Source organism: Quercus lobata, chromosome 2, assembly GCF_001633185.2.
Source record: "Quercus lobata isolate SW786 chromosome 2, ValleyOak3.0 Primary Assembly, whole genome shotgun sequence".
NCBI lineage: Eukaryota > Viridiplantae > Streptophyta > Magnoliopsida > Fagales > Fagaceae > Quercus > Quercus lobata.
The window spans coordinates 27,010,921-27,030,714 of record NC_044905.1 but is presented as its reverse complement, the minus strand read 5'-3'; the positions used below and the strand labels follow the sequence as shown (position 1 = coordinate 27,030,714).

The window sequence follows — 19,794 nt, the reverse complement described above, 5'->3', positions numbered from 1 at the left end:
CCTTTTTGTTTAGCGAACCTTTCTGTTTAGCAAACCCTTCACTCGGTGGGGAGGGGGAAGAGTTAAAACCGTTCAAATTTAAAAGGAATATGAGGGCTTTAAAAAGATTTCCAAGAAGAGCAAAAGATGATGGAAACTGATTCTGGTCTCCCGACGCGATCATGCTGTTTCTCTTTTAAGTGGCTAGCCACTTGTAGCAATTAGGTCGAGTATGTCCAATTACTCCACAGTGATGACATAAATGCTGCTTTTCCTGTTTTGGTTTTTGAGAGTTTCCCTTCTTAACCCTAGGGTTTTTAAACTTTTTCTTATCAAGCTTAAGGAGTGCTCCTGAGATAGATTTACCCTTGTCTATGTTCTCACTAGCTAATTCATTTTTAACAACATTGTTCTCAATTTCAATATTATTAGCAGGAGGAACAAAAACAATAGAACTAGTAGAAACAATACTAGGATAAGAGAAATCATACCTAAATCGGTTCGATCAGAAGCAGATTTCTGAAAACTGAGCATCTTATCAAGCTTAGCACTTAAAGTCCTTTCCAGCTGAGCTCTGACTTGGAACAATTCTGCCTTAAGCTTCTTGGTCTTTTCAGCCAAGAAATTATTCTCAAATCTCAGTGCTCCAATAGTTTGATTAGCTTCATCAAACTTTGTAGAGATTTCCTCTCACTCAAGCTCCACATCACTAAGCTTCTTGGTGGTGAACCTATACAGCTTCTCATGTTTTTTGGAGACTTTGTATAGCTTTGCATAGGCTGTATGGATGTCATCTTGTTCATCAATCTTCTCAAACTTAGACTCCACCAATTCCTTTTCTTCATCCACATCTTTAACAATCCCCTCAGTAGGATTTACAGTGGCAGTGAAGGCATTTAGGATTCCATCATCCTCATTATCGAAGTCATCCTTAGGTTCAGTGCCACTCAACGTAGCAGCAAGTGCCTTGCTCTTCCCAATAGTCTTAAGATATGTAGGGCACTCTTGTTTCATGTGACCGAAGTCTTGACACCCAAAGCACTTAGGTCCTAAGGGAATAGTATACTGACCGTCATCCTTAGCATCCTTCTTCCCTTTGTCTTGACTCTTAGACTGAGAAGAACTCGACTGTCTACAGTCCTTGTCGGAGCCCTTTGCATTGGCATTCTTCATGAACTTCTTGAATTGCCTGGTGATGTAGGACTTCATCTTAGAATCTTCATCATCAGAAGACTCATCAATATCATTGCTCTTGGCCTTCAATGCCATGCTCTTGTTCTTGCTTGATTTCCCGATCCTTGTCAAACCCAACTCATAGGTCTATAGATTGCTAACCAACTCAGTCAAAGGAATTATGTCAATGTCCTTTAATTCCTCAATGGGAGTGATCTTGGCATGGAATCTCTCGGGTAGAGATCTAAGCACCTTTCTCACAATCTTGGGACCAGGAATGGTTTTCCCAAGATTAAAGGCTGAGTTCACTATGTCCTTAAGCTTGGCATAGAACTCATCAAACGACTTATCCTTGTCCATCTTGATCTCTTCAAAGCTTGTAGTGTGCCTCTGAAGTTTTGAATCCTTGACAGCCTTGGTTCCTTCATAGGTTGTTTGAAGAATGGTCCATGCTTCCTTAGTAGTTTCAGTGGAGGATATCTTCTTGAATTCCTCATTAATGACTGCATTGAATAGAGCATTCAATGCCCTACTATTGAAATTTGCAGCCTTGATCTTAGCATCATCGGCTGGCACTTCCGTAGGCTTGGTCCAGCCTATCTCCACAGCTTGCCACACTTTCTCATCTAAAGACTACAAAAAAGCTTTCATGCGTACTTTCCAGTATGCATAGTTAGTACCATCAAATAAATGAGGTATAATAAGAGACTGTCCTCTATCCATGACAAACAGGGGTCAATGGATCACATAACAAAGATTAAAACCTAATCAGAGTGTGCCTACTCTGATACCACTTAATAGGCCAAGAATGTATTGACCCCTTGTGATGAATTAATTGATTAATTAGTCAAGTTTATTAATTAATCAAATTAATATACAAAGCACCGTAGTAGCACAAACAAATCACCAATTATCTAAAGTATGCATTGAAAAATAAATTGACATGATGATTTGTTTACGAATAGGGAAAACTTACACGACAAAAACTCCACCAAGTGATTTTAAGGTCACCACTCCCGAGAATCCACTATTATCAAAACAAGCGGTTACAAGTAAAGGAATCCCAATACCTTATACCAATCTACAGTTGAACCCTTACCCCAATACCCAATTGGACTTGTTCTGTAGTGACAATCTCTCATTTTCAATACATGGCTCCCAATACATGATTAACCAATTGGGCGGATCTCAGTACGCGACTTAATCACCAACTTGAAAAGGATGTTGGCTGCAAAGTTTTTCAGTTCATCCAGACGATGAAGATCATGAAGTTGTTTGGTCACAAAACCCTATGGTATACAAACACAGCAACTTCTTCAAGAACTAGGGCAAACTAGGTTTTCGATCGCACTCTTCTTCACACTTGTGAAATTTGCTCTTATGTAACTTGTGTCACCTTTTACGACCCTTAAAATAATCCTTATATATGTTTAGGGTTGTGAAAAAAGAAAGTTTAAATATACATTCACGAATTGGATGAAAATCAAAACTGAAAATCTGAACTTCATAAATCTCGACAAATAACCTATCTGTCGAGCAGCTGTTAAGCCACGGGTTGAATAGCTTTCTTTAAATCTTGATAGATGCTAACTATCGAGTTTTAAAATCTTGCACTTTCTGACTTGATTCTTGGACAGACTTGCATGGCTTTAACACTTGAACTTGAAACCTTGTTTCTTGAAGTATTAAACACATCCTAGATCTATCCAATTACAAGTAAAGTGCATTTTGTCAAAGGATTAGCCAATTACATAGAATGTTGACATATGTTCCTAACATTGAATCACACATGTCCTAACAAATATGATATTTGGGAAGCCAAGACTGAGACTCGACTTTGGGCTTAGAAAATGACCTAAAGACTATCAATGAAGTGGGAAAAGGCCCATTCTGCTCAAGGTCCGGGTTGCATCCAATAAAGATTATAATAAGGCCCCAAAAATACCTCCTACAAAGATAAACTAGCACAAACGATGCCACCACAATAAGTGCCTAAACAATAGTCCAACAGTAAATAGGTGAAGCGTCTAGTGGTAGATGCATGACAAATTAATAAGTGTATTCGCACAGTAAAAATTATGCATTTCCTCCATAGTCAGTTAATATAAAAGTGGGCCAATTATAACAAGTACACAAGAGGAAAATGGTCCATCAGTGAATATGACATACTTCTAGCAGTAACGTCTTATTAGTCCATAAATGTATTTACATGATAAAAATCATAAATTTTGCTCATTATTATTAAGTCAACATGAGGGAAAACTTCCATATATCCAAGAAATTATGGTCTTCATTATAATAGCAATAAACAAGGATTAAAGACTGTTGAGGACTCTTTTTTCATGCCACATGGTATTACTTTATTGGCAATCCACGCCACATCAACATATTATTAAATTTTGGGTAAATCTCCTTTAAAGCCCAAAATAAGCTTATATCTTATCCAACTACATGGATTGGGCTCACATGGCCCACAAGATCCTTACTTCAAAAGGCGGATTCATAGTCCACATTTCCTCTTCATCAATTGGAATCATAACCCACGATGTCATCAACATCAACATATGGATCAGGTTTAAGTAATGAATCAAAACTCACAGCTAATATTACCTCCCTCATATTCATAGAAAGCGGCTTCTCCAACAAAAACCCATATTTACACAAAATTACAACAAAACCCAAGGTATGTCATCTCATCTTCAGCTCATGATTCAAGCTCATGAGTCTCTTTGGGAAAATTTTGGGAGTCATGATTCGGAGGGCCAAGAAGTATGTTCAGTAAAGCTCTAGTGGTTTAAAGTTAATAAAAGAAATATGTTGTTTGGCATGTCTTCTCTAACTCCCTAAACTCTGATGAGCCAGTGTGTAGCTAGTAACATATTATAAGCCTTTCTTATCACATAGCACTTAAAATGATAAAACTCTCCATTGCTCTTTTCCTAAAACTTAATATTCATCATATTAAGCTTTAGTAGTACGTCAGTAACTTGCTTCCTATCAGGTCGCTTTATATGAGATATTGTTTTAGCTACATGATTATGACTTATTTATCTCATAGGACCCATGTGGTATATCTAAATCTGATCTTTGTTTATACAGTTTCTTAACAAAAATAAGTCTAACTAGTTTACCAGCCAAAAATAAGTAATTAAAAGATAAGTTTATAGTTAAAAACAGAGTTTGGATTAATATATTCTTCTCTCTTCTCTTATTCTACTACTGACTGTTAAACTACATATATGTATATATATATATATATATAGACACACACACACATGGTTGCTAATAAACTTAGAAGCCAACATAATAACAATATAATAATTAAATAATTTAATATCCTAATTACTGTTTTGTTATATATTTAAGAATTAATACATCAATATATAAAATTAGAAAATTTGTAGTATCCTCAACATTACTTTGGATATAAAGATAGAATTTGCATGTCGCATACTTCTATTGTCTTTTATTTTACTTTTTTCAAATGCGACTAGTGTAACTAAAATTATATGTATTGCAAGTGAATTCTAGAACATATTTGGTCAAGTTGTTTCAACCTATTTTTTGTTTTCAATTTTTAGAATCGTGGGCCCTTCTAGTGTGGTAGTTGCTTGAAAAGTATTTTCAATTTTTTGCATTTAAAAAAAAAAATCCAATCATCACTTTGTCAAAACAAAAAACCAGAAACAAGTTTTAGGTGTTTTTTAAAAATTGAGAACCAAATTTAGTGGCAATCTTGTAAATAAATTGAAAGGTTATGGGGCCTAGATCATGTGTTGTCTCATTCAAACTCAACAAATGATAATCTCTTATCAGGTTTCACTCATTTGACACCAAGCCTAATCTTTTGTTCTTTCATCAACACTGGCCATTAGTAAGCTCTCTCTCTCTCTCTCTCTGAGATACAAATCCTAGTCCCTTTCCCTATCTTAGACGTCGGCTTCGTAAATGCTCTCTCTCTAAGACCTATAGCGGCACTTTTTAAAGCATTGCAATAGGTCTAACTCGAAGAAAAAATATTTTTTTTGAACCTATAGTGGCTCTTGAAAATAGCCGCAATAGGTCCTAGTCTTCCTAAGAGCTATAGCGGCGCTTTTAAAGCACCGCAATTGGTCCAATCCAAAAAAAACAAAAACAAAAAATTTGAAGGACCTATAGTGGCACTCGACAACCACCGTAATAGGTCCTTCAATGCCACTATAGCCTGCCTTTGCATTTAAGACACGGACACACACACACATCTCTCTCTCTCTCTCTCTCTTCGCTGTTGATGCCATACCCCTGACCTCCAGCCGACGTCAACTACTGATCTTGTCACCGACCCCTCTTGACACTGCTGACCTCCAGCTCGTCTTCCACCCACTTCCACAAACCCGCCGATCTCTCTCTCTTCACCCACAACCTCCTTGACGTCATCGGCCTCGATCCACCTCTCCATCTCTCTCTAGAATCCCACCCCAACCTAGCAATGGGGAAAAAAGGAAAAAAGAAAATTGCTTTAATAATTTCTAATACAAGCAAAACATAACAAGGTACAAGCTCTTCATAGCAAGCCTGGATTTATTAATTTATTTTAGTTTTTGAGGTTAATTTCTTTTATAATTGAATTCACACAAAAAAAGAGAGAAAAATCAAAACCATTATTAAAAAGTTGGGATTTTTCTTGGCTATAAAAGGAATTTGATACTTTTAAGCAACTGAATTTCTCTCTCTTCTCTCTATATCTTGTCAAAATTTTGCAAATACTTGTAAAGCTCTGATATTCCACTCTAGAGTATCAAATTTTAATGCCACTTCTCCTAGAAAACTAAAGGTAAAAAGAGAACTTTAAATTTTTTATGTTTCCTATCTGATGGGTCTGTTTGATTTGTTAACAAGAGTTACTGTTTGTGATTTTTCAATGCAAACTTTGATTTTTAGATATACATAAGGCCAGCATGGCTTAGAAATTGAATTTCTTTAGTTCTGTTCATAAATTTTGTTCCTTGCTTTAAGCTTTGTTTGATTTGCTAGAAAGTGATGGAGAAAAGGTTTCAAAATTTTGAATGGTGTGATTTCCTTGATTTAACTCTTTAAAAGTAATGGGTTGCCACTCTACTAAACCAGTGATACAATTAGGCTTAGTGTTGATTTATTAGAAGTTTGTAAAACTAAGAGAACATGCAAGATTGAATTAAGATTGTATATTGCTTTTCTTTCTGAGTTTAGTATAGAGCTCCAATTTAGGGCCATTAGAATTTGCTGGCTTTAAAAATTTTGGAGTTTTCTATAGTAAAATTAAGTAAGAAATAATTTTAAGTAAATTTTATGTGAGATTTTTTGTAAATTCAGTTTATAAGCTGTAGTTTGATGCAAGTTATTCCTAGGACTAAGAATAGTTTTTAATAAAACTGTCTGTTTATAATGGTTCGTTTCCCATTTTGAAGCTTGAGATTTTTTGCATTTCAAAAATCAAAATAATTTAAAAACTTTGAAATTCAAAATCACATCATTTGATATCTTTATTCTTTCTTTGCAACCAAACAGATGGTAAAGTTGGATTGTTGCAAAATCATTTGCTTTGTCTCAAGCACAGTTTCTAGGTATGGAAATTCTCTCGTACGGTGGTGCACCTTGCTAAATCATTTGATATCGCTATAGACTATTTTAAAAAAGAAAATGGCCTATAGTGTCTTTCTAAAAGTGCCACTATAGCCAATTTAAGTAAAATAAAATAAAATTGGCCTATAGCGGTGTTTTAGAAACACTGTTATAGGTAATGAACCTATAATGGTCTGTTTCAAAACGCAGCAATAGACCCAATTAGACTTATAGTGACGTTTTCAAGATCTATAGCGACATTTTGCAAGTGCCGCTATAGCCCTTGTATTTTGTAGTGAATCTTATGTTTTCTTGGTCCAAAAATTATACTTACTATCAGCCTCTTAATTTATAGCTGGTATAAATTTGAAAACTTACATTTTAACCTTAGGAACACAACAATTTTTTTTTTCTTCAAGCAGCACACTATTGGTTGCTATCCATGTCTAAGTTTTCTTCTTCTCATGCACCACACTCACTGTTTTTTCTTTTCTTCACTTTGCAACATTAACAAAACCTCACAAATTCTCCATGATTTGTGCACTTTATAAAAATGTTACCGACAAAACCCAAACTTTATTTTCACTCTACTTGCACTACCTCCGAAGCAAAAATCTTTTTTTTTTTTTTCTCTCTTTCTTGGTTTCACGCTCAATTAATTCTATGACTTTTCTCCTCTCTCTCCATGGGGGAGAAGCCTTGAACTAAAATTATCTGTTATGACATATGTGAATCATGTTAGGAACATATGTCAACATTTTATGTAATTGGCTAATCCTTTGACAAAATGCACTTTACTTGTAATTGGGTAGATCTAGGATGTGTTTAATGCTTCAAGAAATAAGATTTCAAGTTCAAGTATTAAAGCCATGCAAGTCTGTCCAAGAATCAAGTGAGAAAGTGCTGGATTTTAAAGCTCAATAACTAGCATCTATCGAGATTTAAAAGTTGTTTCAGCCCGTGTCTCGACAACTAGCTCGATAGATGGCTATCTATCGAGGTTTATGAAACTCAGTTTTCCAGAGCTATTTTTCATCCAATCCGTGAATGTATGTTTGGGCTTTCTTTTCTCACAACCCTAAACATATATAAGGATTGTTTTAAGGGCCGTCACAGCTGATGCAACTGAATGCAAAAGTTTTTCACAAGCATATTGTGAACCGGAGACATATGCCCTAGTTCATCTTTCTCTTGAAGAAGCTACTGTGTTTGCATACTGTAAGGTTTTATGACCAAGGAACTTCTTGATCTTTATCGTGTGATGAACTAAAGAACTTGGCAGTCAACATCTTTCTCAAGTTGGTGATTAAGTTGCGTACTGGGATCCACGCAATTGGTTAGTCACGTACGAGGAGCCGTGCATTGAAAAGAAAGATTGTCACTATAGAACAAGTCCAATTGGATATTGGGGTAAGAGTTCAACTGTAGGTTGATATAAGGTACTGGATTCCTTTACTTGTAATCGCTTATTTTGATAATAGTGGATTCTCGGGAGTGGTGACCTTAAAATCACCCAGTGGGGTTTTTGCCGTGTAAGTTTTCTCCATTCATAAACAAATCATAGTGTCAATTTATTTTCCGCTGCATACTTTAGTTAATTTGTGATTTATTTGTGCTACCACATGCTTTGCATGTTAATTTGATTAATTAATAAACTTGGCAAATTAATCAATTAATTTATTACAATGGGTCAATACATTCTTGACCTGTCACTATCAAATTCTTTACAACATTATCTATTTATAAGATTTTAATTCATCTTCCTTAGTGAACAAGCTAGAATGTGTATACAAATATTGCATTATAATATATAGTGTGATAAGTATCCATACATTGAATTTGAAAACTAATATCTATAATTGTCCTATACCTGGGAGCATGTTGTGGTTGGTTTGTGCCTTGCAAATTTTAAACTTAAGGATAGCTAGTTTGTTTATATGCTGCATCACAAAGTGGAAAGTATTGTGCTTATGTATTTTATCTAACATTATCATGTTGGGTTTTGTGGAGCCTAGTTGTGTTTGATTCGGATTATGACCCGACCTGAAATAATGTTGTTACAATTTTTAATGGGAGATTTTCTGAGAATAATGAAATCCCTGCAACTCCGTGAACGTAAGCAAATAGCCGAACCACGTAAATACTGTCTTGTGTGTGATTATTTTTCTTTGGCATATATTTTTCTCTATTTTGCATCTCACAGGTCTGGGAATTTCGTACGTATTCCCATCATATCACCCTTCTAAATATTTGAAAGTAGTATTAGGATGGGTAAAGGTCCTCGTGTTGCATTGCAACCCCCTTTTTGATTCTAAATAAAAAATAAAAAATCTTGATCCCACTCTTAGGTTTTGTTGATTCTCTCAATTTTCTTATCCCGTTCAAGAATTGTTGTCATATTGTACGAAATAATTTTTTCCATAAACATTGAAAAGTTCTAAATAGTAAGAAATAAGATTATTTATGCATGTTTGCATATTGCATTATTCCAAATTACTTAAATCGGACTGATGATGATGATGTTTCCCTCTTACTCGTTACTAATAATGGGGATTATTTGGTATCAAAGTCTTTTTCTCTTTTTATTACTTGTTGAGTTTTGATAAGTTACAAGAAGAAGAGATGATATTTGAATTAGAGCTTATCGGCAACTCTAGCTGTCGTGTCAAATAGTCACAAAATTAATGTATAAAAACAATTCATTGTAATTTTCCACGCAGAATGTATGTGAAGGAAATTTAGGAAAGAAAAGATGAAAATATATATAGTACACACCTGACACCAAGAACTGATAAAACAGCCAACAATTGGGTTGATGCACACGTAGTGCATGCCTACAACCCTATCATTCATAAATCATATGACTTCAAATTTACATCTGATAATTTTGTACTACAAACTCAGGATGTCGTTTTTTTTTTTTTTTTTTTTTTTTTTTTGATAAACTGCATATTCATTTAAACAAAACTAAACAGAATAACAACAGGAGGTACTAGAGACCAACTCTAAGCTTGGGGAGGATGTCGTATTAACCACTGCAAGTATAGTGACCTCTGCTTCCACCACGAACGTGTCCTTCACCAGTAAACCCATGTTAGTCAGATTGGAAGAACCGATTGAGATGAATCGGTCCCAACCATGCATATAGCTTGAGGCACTAAACCACCTGCTAACTGCAAATAGTAAAAGAAGGATCTTAGCTAATTTTCAGAATTCCATTCCCATTTATGGTTGTGCGTGTGGTTCTATACCACATCTTAAGTTAACATGCACCTATATATCTTGTTTCAAAACTGACAATTAATAACCCCTGATGTCTTATCAAAGCTTGATTTTATGGCATCACATCCTCAAAGAAAAAACACATACAAACAAACCAGCTGAAGCTGACAATTATGTTTAGCGGAAGGATGCCTGCCATTTACTTGGTCCAGGATGCGCATCGTGAATTCCGCAAAAATTTTCGTACCAGCTGAAAGGCTTGATTTATTAGCCAGAGCCAAATGCAGAGAATTATAGTTGCCCAATCCAATGCCTTCTCCATTGGGACCGAGCCATATCTTCCTGCAACAATCAGCATGAATGGTGTATTAACCTCTGGTATCTAATGCATATATATTTGACAACCAGCATATATATCTCTCACACACAGACAAACACTTAAGGGGTAGCGGAAAGCCAAGAAAGCTGATCATAATCCAAAAATAAGTACCATTTATAAATTCCAACATTGAATGAATTTGAGTCATAAAAATCTGTGGTCAATTTAGAGTAGTTCTCGATTCTAAAGACAAACTTGTTTGTAATGGACTCCTTTATTAGTTCTAGACACTCTCCTTTGTCCATGCTTCTTTGCTTACTAACAAAGACCTCAGCTCCAAACACACACGTGTCATCAACAAGATATCCATTTCGGGCATCTTTAAAAGTTTTGAGAGGAATGACTTTATCATAGCCCCACTCAAGCTTTATTCCACGAAAGCGCCTTTCCTCTTTTTGGGTATCTATAGGCAATACAATGTGACAAAAATAATTAGCAAAGAGCAAATGCTTTGTATTTGCATGAGATAGACGTTGAGATTTTATTGTGATCAAGGAAAACAAATTTTCAAAAAGAATAAATATTTTGTCAATTAATGTTAGACGAAAAAACTGAGAAATTGATACACTTCGATAATATCATTAAACTGAGACATTGAAGATGTGTTAACTAGACAAGAATACTTGGACCAAAAAAAAAAACCTAGCTAGACAAGAATACATAAACAATGCTTCATTAGTTCCCAGGAAAACAGTTAAAGTTGAGGCTTGATTAAGAGAGTTAACCACGTACAACCATGAAAAAAAAAAAAAAAAGTTGTATGATGATGTGTAAACCAAAGGGTTATTATGTGTGATCAAATGTATTTATATTTTAGTAATATGATGATGTGTTATATCCTTATTGGATAGTGTAAACTCTCCTAATAGAATTCAACCTCTTTAAAAAAAAGTACTAGTAAAAAATGACATGTTAATTAAGGAAGTGACAGAGTATAACTTCAAATAAAATAAAATAAAGGAAAAGAATACAAGTAATTTGTTGAGTATTTATAGTCGACCCCAAAATATTTTGAATCAAGCCTTTATTGTTGTTGTTATTATAAAGTCATGTCAATAATTATGAAAAAAGTTATAAAAAAAAAAAATGGTTACCTCCTCAGACTTTTTGAGTATGCAAAGAGTGGAATACCTTCAATAGTCAGGTAGTTATCCCTGATCTGATCATGCAAGAAAAACCGGAAAATTGCATGCACTTCCCAACCAGGAGGGCGTAAATCTGCTGCTTCAATTGCCAAGTAGAGAGAGATGTGCTCGGTTACATTCTTGTCCTTGTTTCCACTGGGGTAGATAACCAATTTCCTGTAAGAAAGTCCCTAATTGGTTGATGCATTTTAACGATTACATGAAAATAGTGATAATGAAAGGCCGTGCCCCTATCAAAAGGTAGCTATGGCTTGCTATAGATAAAATTAACAGAGAAAAAGAAAATGTACCAATTGTAACCTCCAGATTCAAATTCCCCCGTTTCATATCTTTCCATTGAATTCTTTGCAAGTAATGAAAATGATTTTATTTTGACTGTGTAGTGCATTGTTGGTGAATCTGAAGTAGATCTTGAAATGTCTGCAAATTGTGTTCACAAACATAGGAGGTAAGAGCTAATAATAATAATAATATATATATATATATATATAAAATATTGCCAATCATGTAAAATGAGATGATCATACGCTAGGGTTGTTTGGACATCTTAAGGAATATGAAAAAGCCTCTTGTGTTTGTGCATGTGCATTACAAACATTCAAATTTTGTTGTGAAATAAGATGACATCTCCCCTATTGTCACCATGGCAAATTAGTACATCAGGTTATAAAAAATCCTCATAAATGTTTCTTTAAGATGAGTATATAAAAAATTGAACTCCTCAATCTCTTTTCAAATCCAATGAAAATCACAGTACTCCAATTCAATTGAAGGAAATCAAAATGTCTCAGAAATGAACTACAAAAAAATAAGAAACATATATTTTATTTGCAATCTCATAAAGGAGCCAATCATTTTAACTCTTTTGCATTATTTTCTTTTGGTCCCTTTTTGCTAAATATATATTCGTTTTTTGAAAATTATTTTGTTACAAAACTTCTTTCGCAACTTATTTAATTATGTAGCCTCTTTTTTAAACTCAATTTTTTAAAAGTTGAGTTTCAACGTGGAACTCAATTTTGCTAAAGTCGAATTCTATACAATTCAAGAACGCAGAACTAGAGTTTGAGAAAATTGAGTTTCAAGTTTGGCACATATTACTAAATTGCATAGAACTCGACTTCGGAAAAATCGAGGTCTACTTTAAACTTGATTTTAAGAAAGTCAAAGACTACATAACTAAATAAGTTGCGATAGGTATTTTTTAACAAAATAATTTTCAAAAACCAAATATTTAGCTAAATAAATAGCTTCGGATTTGAGTTCTAAATTGATATGGTGGCAATTGTATAAAGGGGCTAAGTTGCATAAAGGAGTGATATAACTAGTCAAAGGATTTCATTCATGCAAATAATGCTTTCATATGTAAAAACTAAAAAGACACATATACACTAAGAACATAAAGATGTATATAGTATACCATCTGGGTTTTCGAAGATAAGATTGGCCATGATAAGGAAATTGACCAGAGAGCTGTGTAGATGCCGTTCACAACAATAAGATTGGATTTTTTTCTGCTTATAAAGGCAGAGAGAGAAGCTGTGTTATTCCTAGCTGAAAGTGTTTTCCAAGGATATCTGTTAGCTGTTATCCTTTCCTTGAAGGAGTTCATTTTGTAGAAGGATAAGCATCCATTCTCTGCTTGTAGGTGTTTTCCTAAAATTTTAAACTGTAGTACGTACATAGCTAGGAGCACGCATTCTAATTAGCAAACATCACTACTAAAAACGCGAGTTTAAGCCGCGTTTTTGAGCTGCGTTTCTTCAAAACGCAGCTCCAGGATAGTATTTTCAGCCGGGTTTTTGCAAAACGCGGCTCCACCCTGTTTCTATAGCGGCGTCTAGAAAACACGGCTATAGAGCAGGGGTGGAGCCGCGTTTCTTTCGCCTGAGGCTGCGTTTAGGCTGAAGGATCAGAGGGGATTTTTATTTGTTTTAAAATTTCCCTGAGCTGCGTTTAAAAAACGCAGCTCCATCTGATATAGAGCTGCGTTTTATTGAACGCAGCTCAAATACGTTTGGAGCTGCGTTTATCTGATATGGAGCTGCGTTTAAGAAAACGCAGCTCCAAACATATTTGAGCTGCGTTCAATAAAACGCAGCTCCACATCTAGTATATAATTGAAACAAATTAACCCTAATTATTCAACACTTGAAATTTCCCGATCCCCAATCTCAGCTCTCACTATCTCAGCTCAACCTCCCGATCCAATCTCGCCGCCGTGCTCTCAACCCACTACCCACAAACCTCACGCCTCCTCCCTCATGAAAACCCGAAAATTTTGCTGACCGAAGAGACCCAAGCTCTTCACTGGTGAGGCTCGCTCTGTCACCGGCAGGCTGTCACTCCAGTTGATCAAGTTTCTAGATCTTCTCACAGGTGACCACTATCTCTCTCTCTCTCTCCCTCTCCATTTTTCATGTCCATTGTCACGTTTGTTCTTTTTCACTTTTTTTTTTTTGCTGTTAAATTTTTTTCCCTGTAGAGCACTGAGATTGTTGAGTCTTATTCTCTCCCTTCTACGCCTTGTGATTTCTGAAGGAGTTCTATTTCAGGTTTTTCCTTCACCAAGAACCAACTAAGCCCTAAATTACGAATTAGTACCATCCATCCAACAATGGCTTCCGGTGAGTTCGTTTTCATATTCCACTGCTCTGTTTCGTTTTCAGAAAATTGAAAAAACTTAATTTGCATGTTGATGACCTTAATTTGCAGCTGGGGGTTTGGGAATATAGGATAATCTTTGATGATGCTAATAATGCGTTCCTTCCATGACACTGTCCTGCTGCCAAATCTGAGATTCTGGTTCACAAATATTATTAGAGTGATATAGGATAATCTTTGCCGTTATAGGATATAGGATAATTCTGGTTTGGGAATTATTAGAGTGATATAGGATAATTCTGGTTTTGGAATATAGGATAATCTTTGCCGTTATATATTCTCTATACAAGCTCATGATGACAACTAAGGATAGACTTGCTAGACGGGTTTATAGAGAGATGTGATTTGCTTTGTGTTTTCTTCTGCAGTGGGATTTAATCTTGGGACCGCCTTTTGTTTAATTAATTTGCTTGTCTTTTCTCAATGGGAATATGTTCTTAGAATGAATTTGATTGGTTTTTCTTGTGGTCAATGGTCATGTAATAGTAATACTCCTTTGATATAAAATTTTATCAACTTAACTCTTATTATACTATACACACAGGCCACAACAGACCCACTCACCCACATCACATTTTTCATAAAAAAAAAAAATTGAAATAATATGTTATCTCTTAATGCCGTCTTTGTAGTATTTTAATTGTCTTCAAGTAAAATAATACTTTTACTTTAACAGAAGTTGCTCATTCAAACAACCAATACATTATATAATTAACCTTATTAATGAGTGATCGGTTATTAATTTAGATGTCATTATTTGATAGGGCCAAATGATTTTGGAATAGTGTCTGTTTGTCTAGCGGGTTAATTTCCTTTAACAAAAGTTCCATCTCGATTAAAGCCATTACTTTGTCAGACTCAGATGGAGTGTTTGAGACCACTATTATTGGTCCCTATATGAAAGTCCACCAACAACTCAAAGGAACTCTAAAAATATACATAAATAATAATAACAACTTTTATAAAAGAAATAACGGATTTCAAATTAAGAAAATCATAGCTAGAGTAGAATAAGGAACTAATTTCGGTATGAAAGTTTTTTTTGGTTGTTGATAATTCCATACTTACAACGGGATGAGAGATTTGAGTCATAAATATCTCTATTAGAAACACTGAAATTGGTTCACATGTAAAATCTTTCCAGTTCAATGGCCTCCCCATCCTGTTCATCTTCCAAAATAAAATCTTTCCTGTGTTTCTCAAGATTTGCAAAGTACTGTCTTCCTTCCTTTGATGTGCTTGTTCCCAACCCCTAAAAAGACACAAACAAATCAATATGCAAAAGACAGAAAACAGATAATAGAATAAACGGTTCTGTAATTGGTTCACATGTAACAAATTTAACAATGCAAACCTTATAGTACTTGATAGACCACCCGCTTGCATTGCCCGTCAAATTGTGCTTCCATGACTCGTACTCAGGCATGGTATAAAATGATAATTGTGTCCCATTTTTGTGAGTTGCCTGCAAAGATGATAAATGATTATTTTCCCTCAAGAAACATTCCACTTATATTGAAGTTGTGCTAATATTTGAACTAGTTAACTGAAAAGACCAACCTTCCCAATAGGAGTGATAAACTCAATTAAGAAAGATGGAACTTTTAACAGTGATGGCCAATAAGAATGAATAAAATTGATCAACAGCCCTTTGATGTGGGAAACATCATGATCCTGTACAAGAATAATAGTTAAAATTTGTATATTTGTTGAAGGCTGTCCATGTGCCTTGTAGAGAGAATTGTAAGCATAAAACGGGAACAAAACAATAAGAGAAACTTAAGGCGCACCTAATCAGTCATTATCATCAAATGACCATATCTCAGAGATTTTACATTGGCGTATTCTTTATACTGCTGAAGTCCAAGAATCTGCTTTATGTACCCAATTTCTTTATTCTCAGTGAGCAGTTTAGCGGTTTTATCCCTCACATTGAGCAATTTACCTCTCAATGGGAACACACCATAGTAATCTTGACCCACAGCAGCAAGCCCAGCCAACTGTATTAAAATGAATAACGTCAAACATCATACAAAGTTAAACCCAATAGAGCTAACTTTAACGCTAAAATACTCTGCACAATGACACAACAACTTACTGCAAGAGCCTTAGCTGAATCTCCTTCAGTTAAAATCAAGGTACATTTATCAGATTCCTTCCCTCCTCCTTTGTTAGCATCGTCTAGTTTTTCAATACCATGAATCTTCTCTGTCTTTGTTCCATCACTTTTGTTAAGATCTTTACTCTGCTTGAAATTTGCCCATGATTGGAGACTGTCTACAATTCCAAACTTTGAGACTGCAAATCTTCTGTGACTTGCTCAGCAGTGGAGTTTGAGCCATAACCACTTGGCCTTGCAAGTCCTGCTAGATTCCTTAGTGTTTCCTTCATGAGTGTACCAAAACATTGCTAGCTTTAGAATCTTATACAGCAAGAGAGCAGTTTTGTGTGTGTGTGTGTGTGCGCTGCAAGCCTGCAAGTTAGACATCCCAACCTTGATGATGATATATATTGCTGTATTTTTAGAAAGGGGGTACCACTGTTGACGTGGAGATTTGAATGGATCTGAATTTTAGAATGAATATATATATATATATATATATATATAGACACAACAACAACAACGCCTTAGTCCCTAAAATTTGTGGTTGGGTATGGATCCTATTAGCTAGGGTTGGCCACAATTTGGAAGTACGCTTCCAAGTAAATTACTGGTTTTCTGCATTGAATTTCTTTATAATACCTTTCTTGGACTGAAAAAGTACCCGTTGTCAAAAAGTTTTGTGTTTTTATGAATTTTAGAATAACTTTATATGATCTTTTTGTCCATCATTTGCAGAACTTTCTTGTGGACATAAAAGGACCTGGATTGGCATTTTTGCCTGTGCTTGCATTTGAAGGAGGAACTAGAAAAAACATACCGAGGTTTGAGGTGTGTACAAGTTTAAGGTCATGCTTATATGTTAATAGCAAAGACAAGGTTGTTCGTTGTTTAGTTTATCTATGGATACATCATGTACCCATGCATCATCGTATGCATATTGCTGGTAAATTGAAGATTATGATTCACACATTAAGTTCGGAACTGAAAATTTAGATTCATAATCATTTAAGTTGAAGCAACATTGTTACAAGTTGTAATTACCTGATGATCTACTGATCGTTACATTATAAATTTAGGGGCGTCTAATGGTCCCACTAAAAAGAACTTGTTATTTTTTCAACACAAATGAACTTTATTTTGTTGGTACTATACTCGTGAATCATGAGATGATGTTGGGGAGGGAACCATCAAAAAAATACTACTTGTTTTTTTTTTTAATTTCATTTTGTTCAAACTTGTGAATCGACGTTAATTAAGGGAGTCCTTTGGGCTGACTGAGAGACTTGGTGTACTATTCTCTTTTCCTTGTCTATATGTTGGGCCTTGGAGAATCTGATGATGAGTTGAAAGAAGCTATGGCTGATTTAAGGGCTATTGATGTTGATATTTTGACTCTTGGACAGTATTTACAGGTTAGTTGATATACAATAGTTCATTCTTTCTTGCTTGGGAGATTAATGCATTAGTCATGACACTGAAATTTGAAACTTAGGGTCCATAAAAATGGGAATCTTAATAACTTGACTCCTGCCCAAGTTTGGGCCTGTAATATTTTCAGAGCGTGATCTTATTTAATGCTTAAAGATGGCTGTGATCTAATTAACAAAAAAAAAAAGATGGCTGTGATCTGGCACTACTTAGCTTTTGGTAATTCTGATGTTTCAGAAATTGTTCAAGTAGGAATTGTCTACAGGTTGCCTGAGGTTATATTAAACCTAGTGGCTAGTAGCTCTATTTTTCTCATTCTTGATAGGCTTATTAACTTTAAAGTGGTTACAATTCTTGCAGCCAACTCCACTACACCTGACTGTCAAAGAATGTCACCCCTGAAAAGTTTGCTTTCTGGAAGGAATACGGGGAGTCCATTGGATTTCGTTATGTAGCCAGTGGGACCACTGGTAAGTTAGCTGTTGCAGTTTGAACTATATGATGATAAAGTCCTCTTTTATTCTCATATAAATGTTTAAAAAAAAAAAAAAAATACAAATCAGCCAACAAAATGGACTAGCAGGATTACTTTCCCTTTCCAAATGTATCTTGGTTTAAATAATTATCTGACTAGTACATATGAGCATGGACTAGATGCGTTAGGGAAAGAATAAAATATAAAAAGAAAATTCTCTCCGATGAGTCCAAACTAATTTCTTAGGAATGACAAGAGTTACTAATTTGCCCAAGGTTTTCAGACTTTGGATTTTAAAAAATAGATCCTCACCAGAGTTTCCAACTTGTAATCATTTTACAGGTCCGATCCTCATATTGCGGACTTTCCAGTGGATGGCTCATGGCTGACAAGTTGACCACAAAATGGTAAATGAGAGCAGTATGTATTGGGGCAAATGACTGTAATGGTTGTCCTAATTTATTATAGGGTATAAATTTTCTGGTTCTAGTAAAAAAATATCTTCATTTCTTTGAGGATTTTATGTTTTATTTTATTTTCATTGTTTTGTTTTGCTGGTAATTGGTTGGGAATTGTTGAGTGTAGGCAATTTGTTTTGTTGGTTCCAATTGGTTGCATCTAAGTGTTGGCAGGAATTATAGGTCTTGTTTTAAGTAGGATTGTGTTTAGGAAGAAGAAAATGGGAAAAAGTAAGGACCTATAGCCGCGTTTCTGAAAACGTGGCTAGAGGAAAACTCAATGTAGGATCTAGAGCTGCGTTTTCAAAACACAGCCCAAACCGATCTATAGCTGCGTTTTATACACCCTATAGCCGCGTTTTTACACCCCACAGATGCGATACCTATAGCTGCTTTTTTTAGAAAACGCGGCTATAGACCCTGTTTGGGCTGCGTTTCAAACGCAGTTCTAAGTTCACCAATAGCCACGTTTTCATAGAAAACGCAGCTATAGGTTTCACATCTGGGTTGTGTAAAAACGCGGCTCTAGGGTGTCTAAAACGCAGCTACAGACCCTGGTTTGGGCTGCGTTTTTAAAAACGCAGCTCTAGGTCCCCGCAAGGGGCTATGGCCTCGCTACATAGGCTGTGTTTGGAAACGCAGCTATAAAAACGCAGCCATAGCCTATAGCTGCGTTTTTTATAGGCTATAGCTGCGTTTTGCAAATGCGGCTATAGCCTTCTTTTTTTGTAGTGCATAAAACCCTTTCCAATCTCCATGGACACAGGGCTATATAATGCCAAACGCTTATAGTTCATTGTCTTAACCACAGACATGTCGTTTATCTTGATTGTTCATATATATGCTATTGGATGTCATACATTGAATATATATATATATATATATATATACACACACACTCGTACTCGCTATAAAAACTTAGAAGCCAACAGAATAACTAAATAATTTAATATTCTAATTACTTTTTTTGTTATATATTTAAGAATTATTACATCAATTTAAAAGGCTAGTGTAAACTAAATTATATGAATTGGCAAGTAAATTTTAGAAGGTGTTTGGTCAAGTCAATTCAACCTGGTTTTTTTTTTTTTTTTTTTTTCAATTTTTAGAATCGTGGACCCCACTAGTGTGATAGTTGTTTGGAAAGTATTTTCAGTTTTTAGCTTCCCAAAAACTGAATCCAATTT

The 19,794-nt window shown here is 35.1% G+C and overlaps 1 protein-coding gene and 1 long non-coding RNA gene across 4 annotated transcripts; one reads left to right on the top strand and one right to left on the bottom strand.

Annotated features, from left to right (window-relative positions):
• Positions 1-9,694: 9,694 nt before the first annotated feature.
• LOC115978394 (ubiquitin carboxyl-terminal hydrolase 12-like) lies at positions 9,695-12,970 on the bottom strand. 3 transcript variants are annotated; one of them, XM_031100413.1, is made up of 6 exons: positions 12,899-12,970; positions 11,769-11,898; positions 11,465-11,634; positions 10,445-10,736; positions 10,130-10,296; positions 9,695-9,905 (listed from the first exon to the last, which is right to left on the bottom strand). In XM_031100413.1, exons 1-6 carry the CDS (start codon positions 12,927-12,929, stop codon positions 9,700-9,702), a joined length of 996 nt encoding a protein of 331 aa, XP_030956273.1. In that variant the 5' UTR covers positions 12,930-12,970; the 3' UTR covers positions 9,695-9,699. The 3 variants fall into 3 exon arrangements, with proteins under 3 accessions (XP_030956273.1, XP_030956274.1, XP_030956275.1); XM_031100414.1 differs by having other exon boundaries at positions 10,202-10,296; XM_031100415.1 differs by having other exon boundaries at positions 9,814-9,905; positions 10,102-10,296.
• A 4,594-nt stretch (positions 12,971-17,564) lies between these two features.
• Positions 17,565-18,777, top strand: LOC115967367. The gene is made up of 3 exons (XR_004086444.1): positions 17,565-17,658; positions 18,035-18,144; positions 18,492-18,777. It is a non-coding gene; the product is annotated as an uncharacterized LOC115967367 (long non-coding RNA).
• Positions 18,778-19,794: the final 1,017 nt, after the last annotated feature.

Excerpts from the sequence above, each read along its gene's own strand:
- LOC115978394 (XM_031100413.1), bottom strand. The coding sequence starts at position 12,929 with ATGGCCAATCTTATCTTCGAAAACCCAGATG. Across the intron at positions 11,899-12,898 it reads TATCTTCGAAAACCCAGATG|ACATTTCAAGATCTACTTCA; the intron begins GTATACTATATA and ends CACAATTTGCAG. Across the intron at positions 10,737-11,464 it reads TAACTACCTGACTATTGAAG|ATACCCAAAAAGAGGAAAGG; the intron begins GTATTCCACTCT and ends TATTGCCTATAG.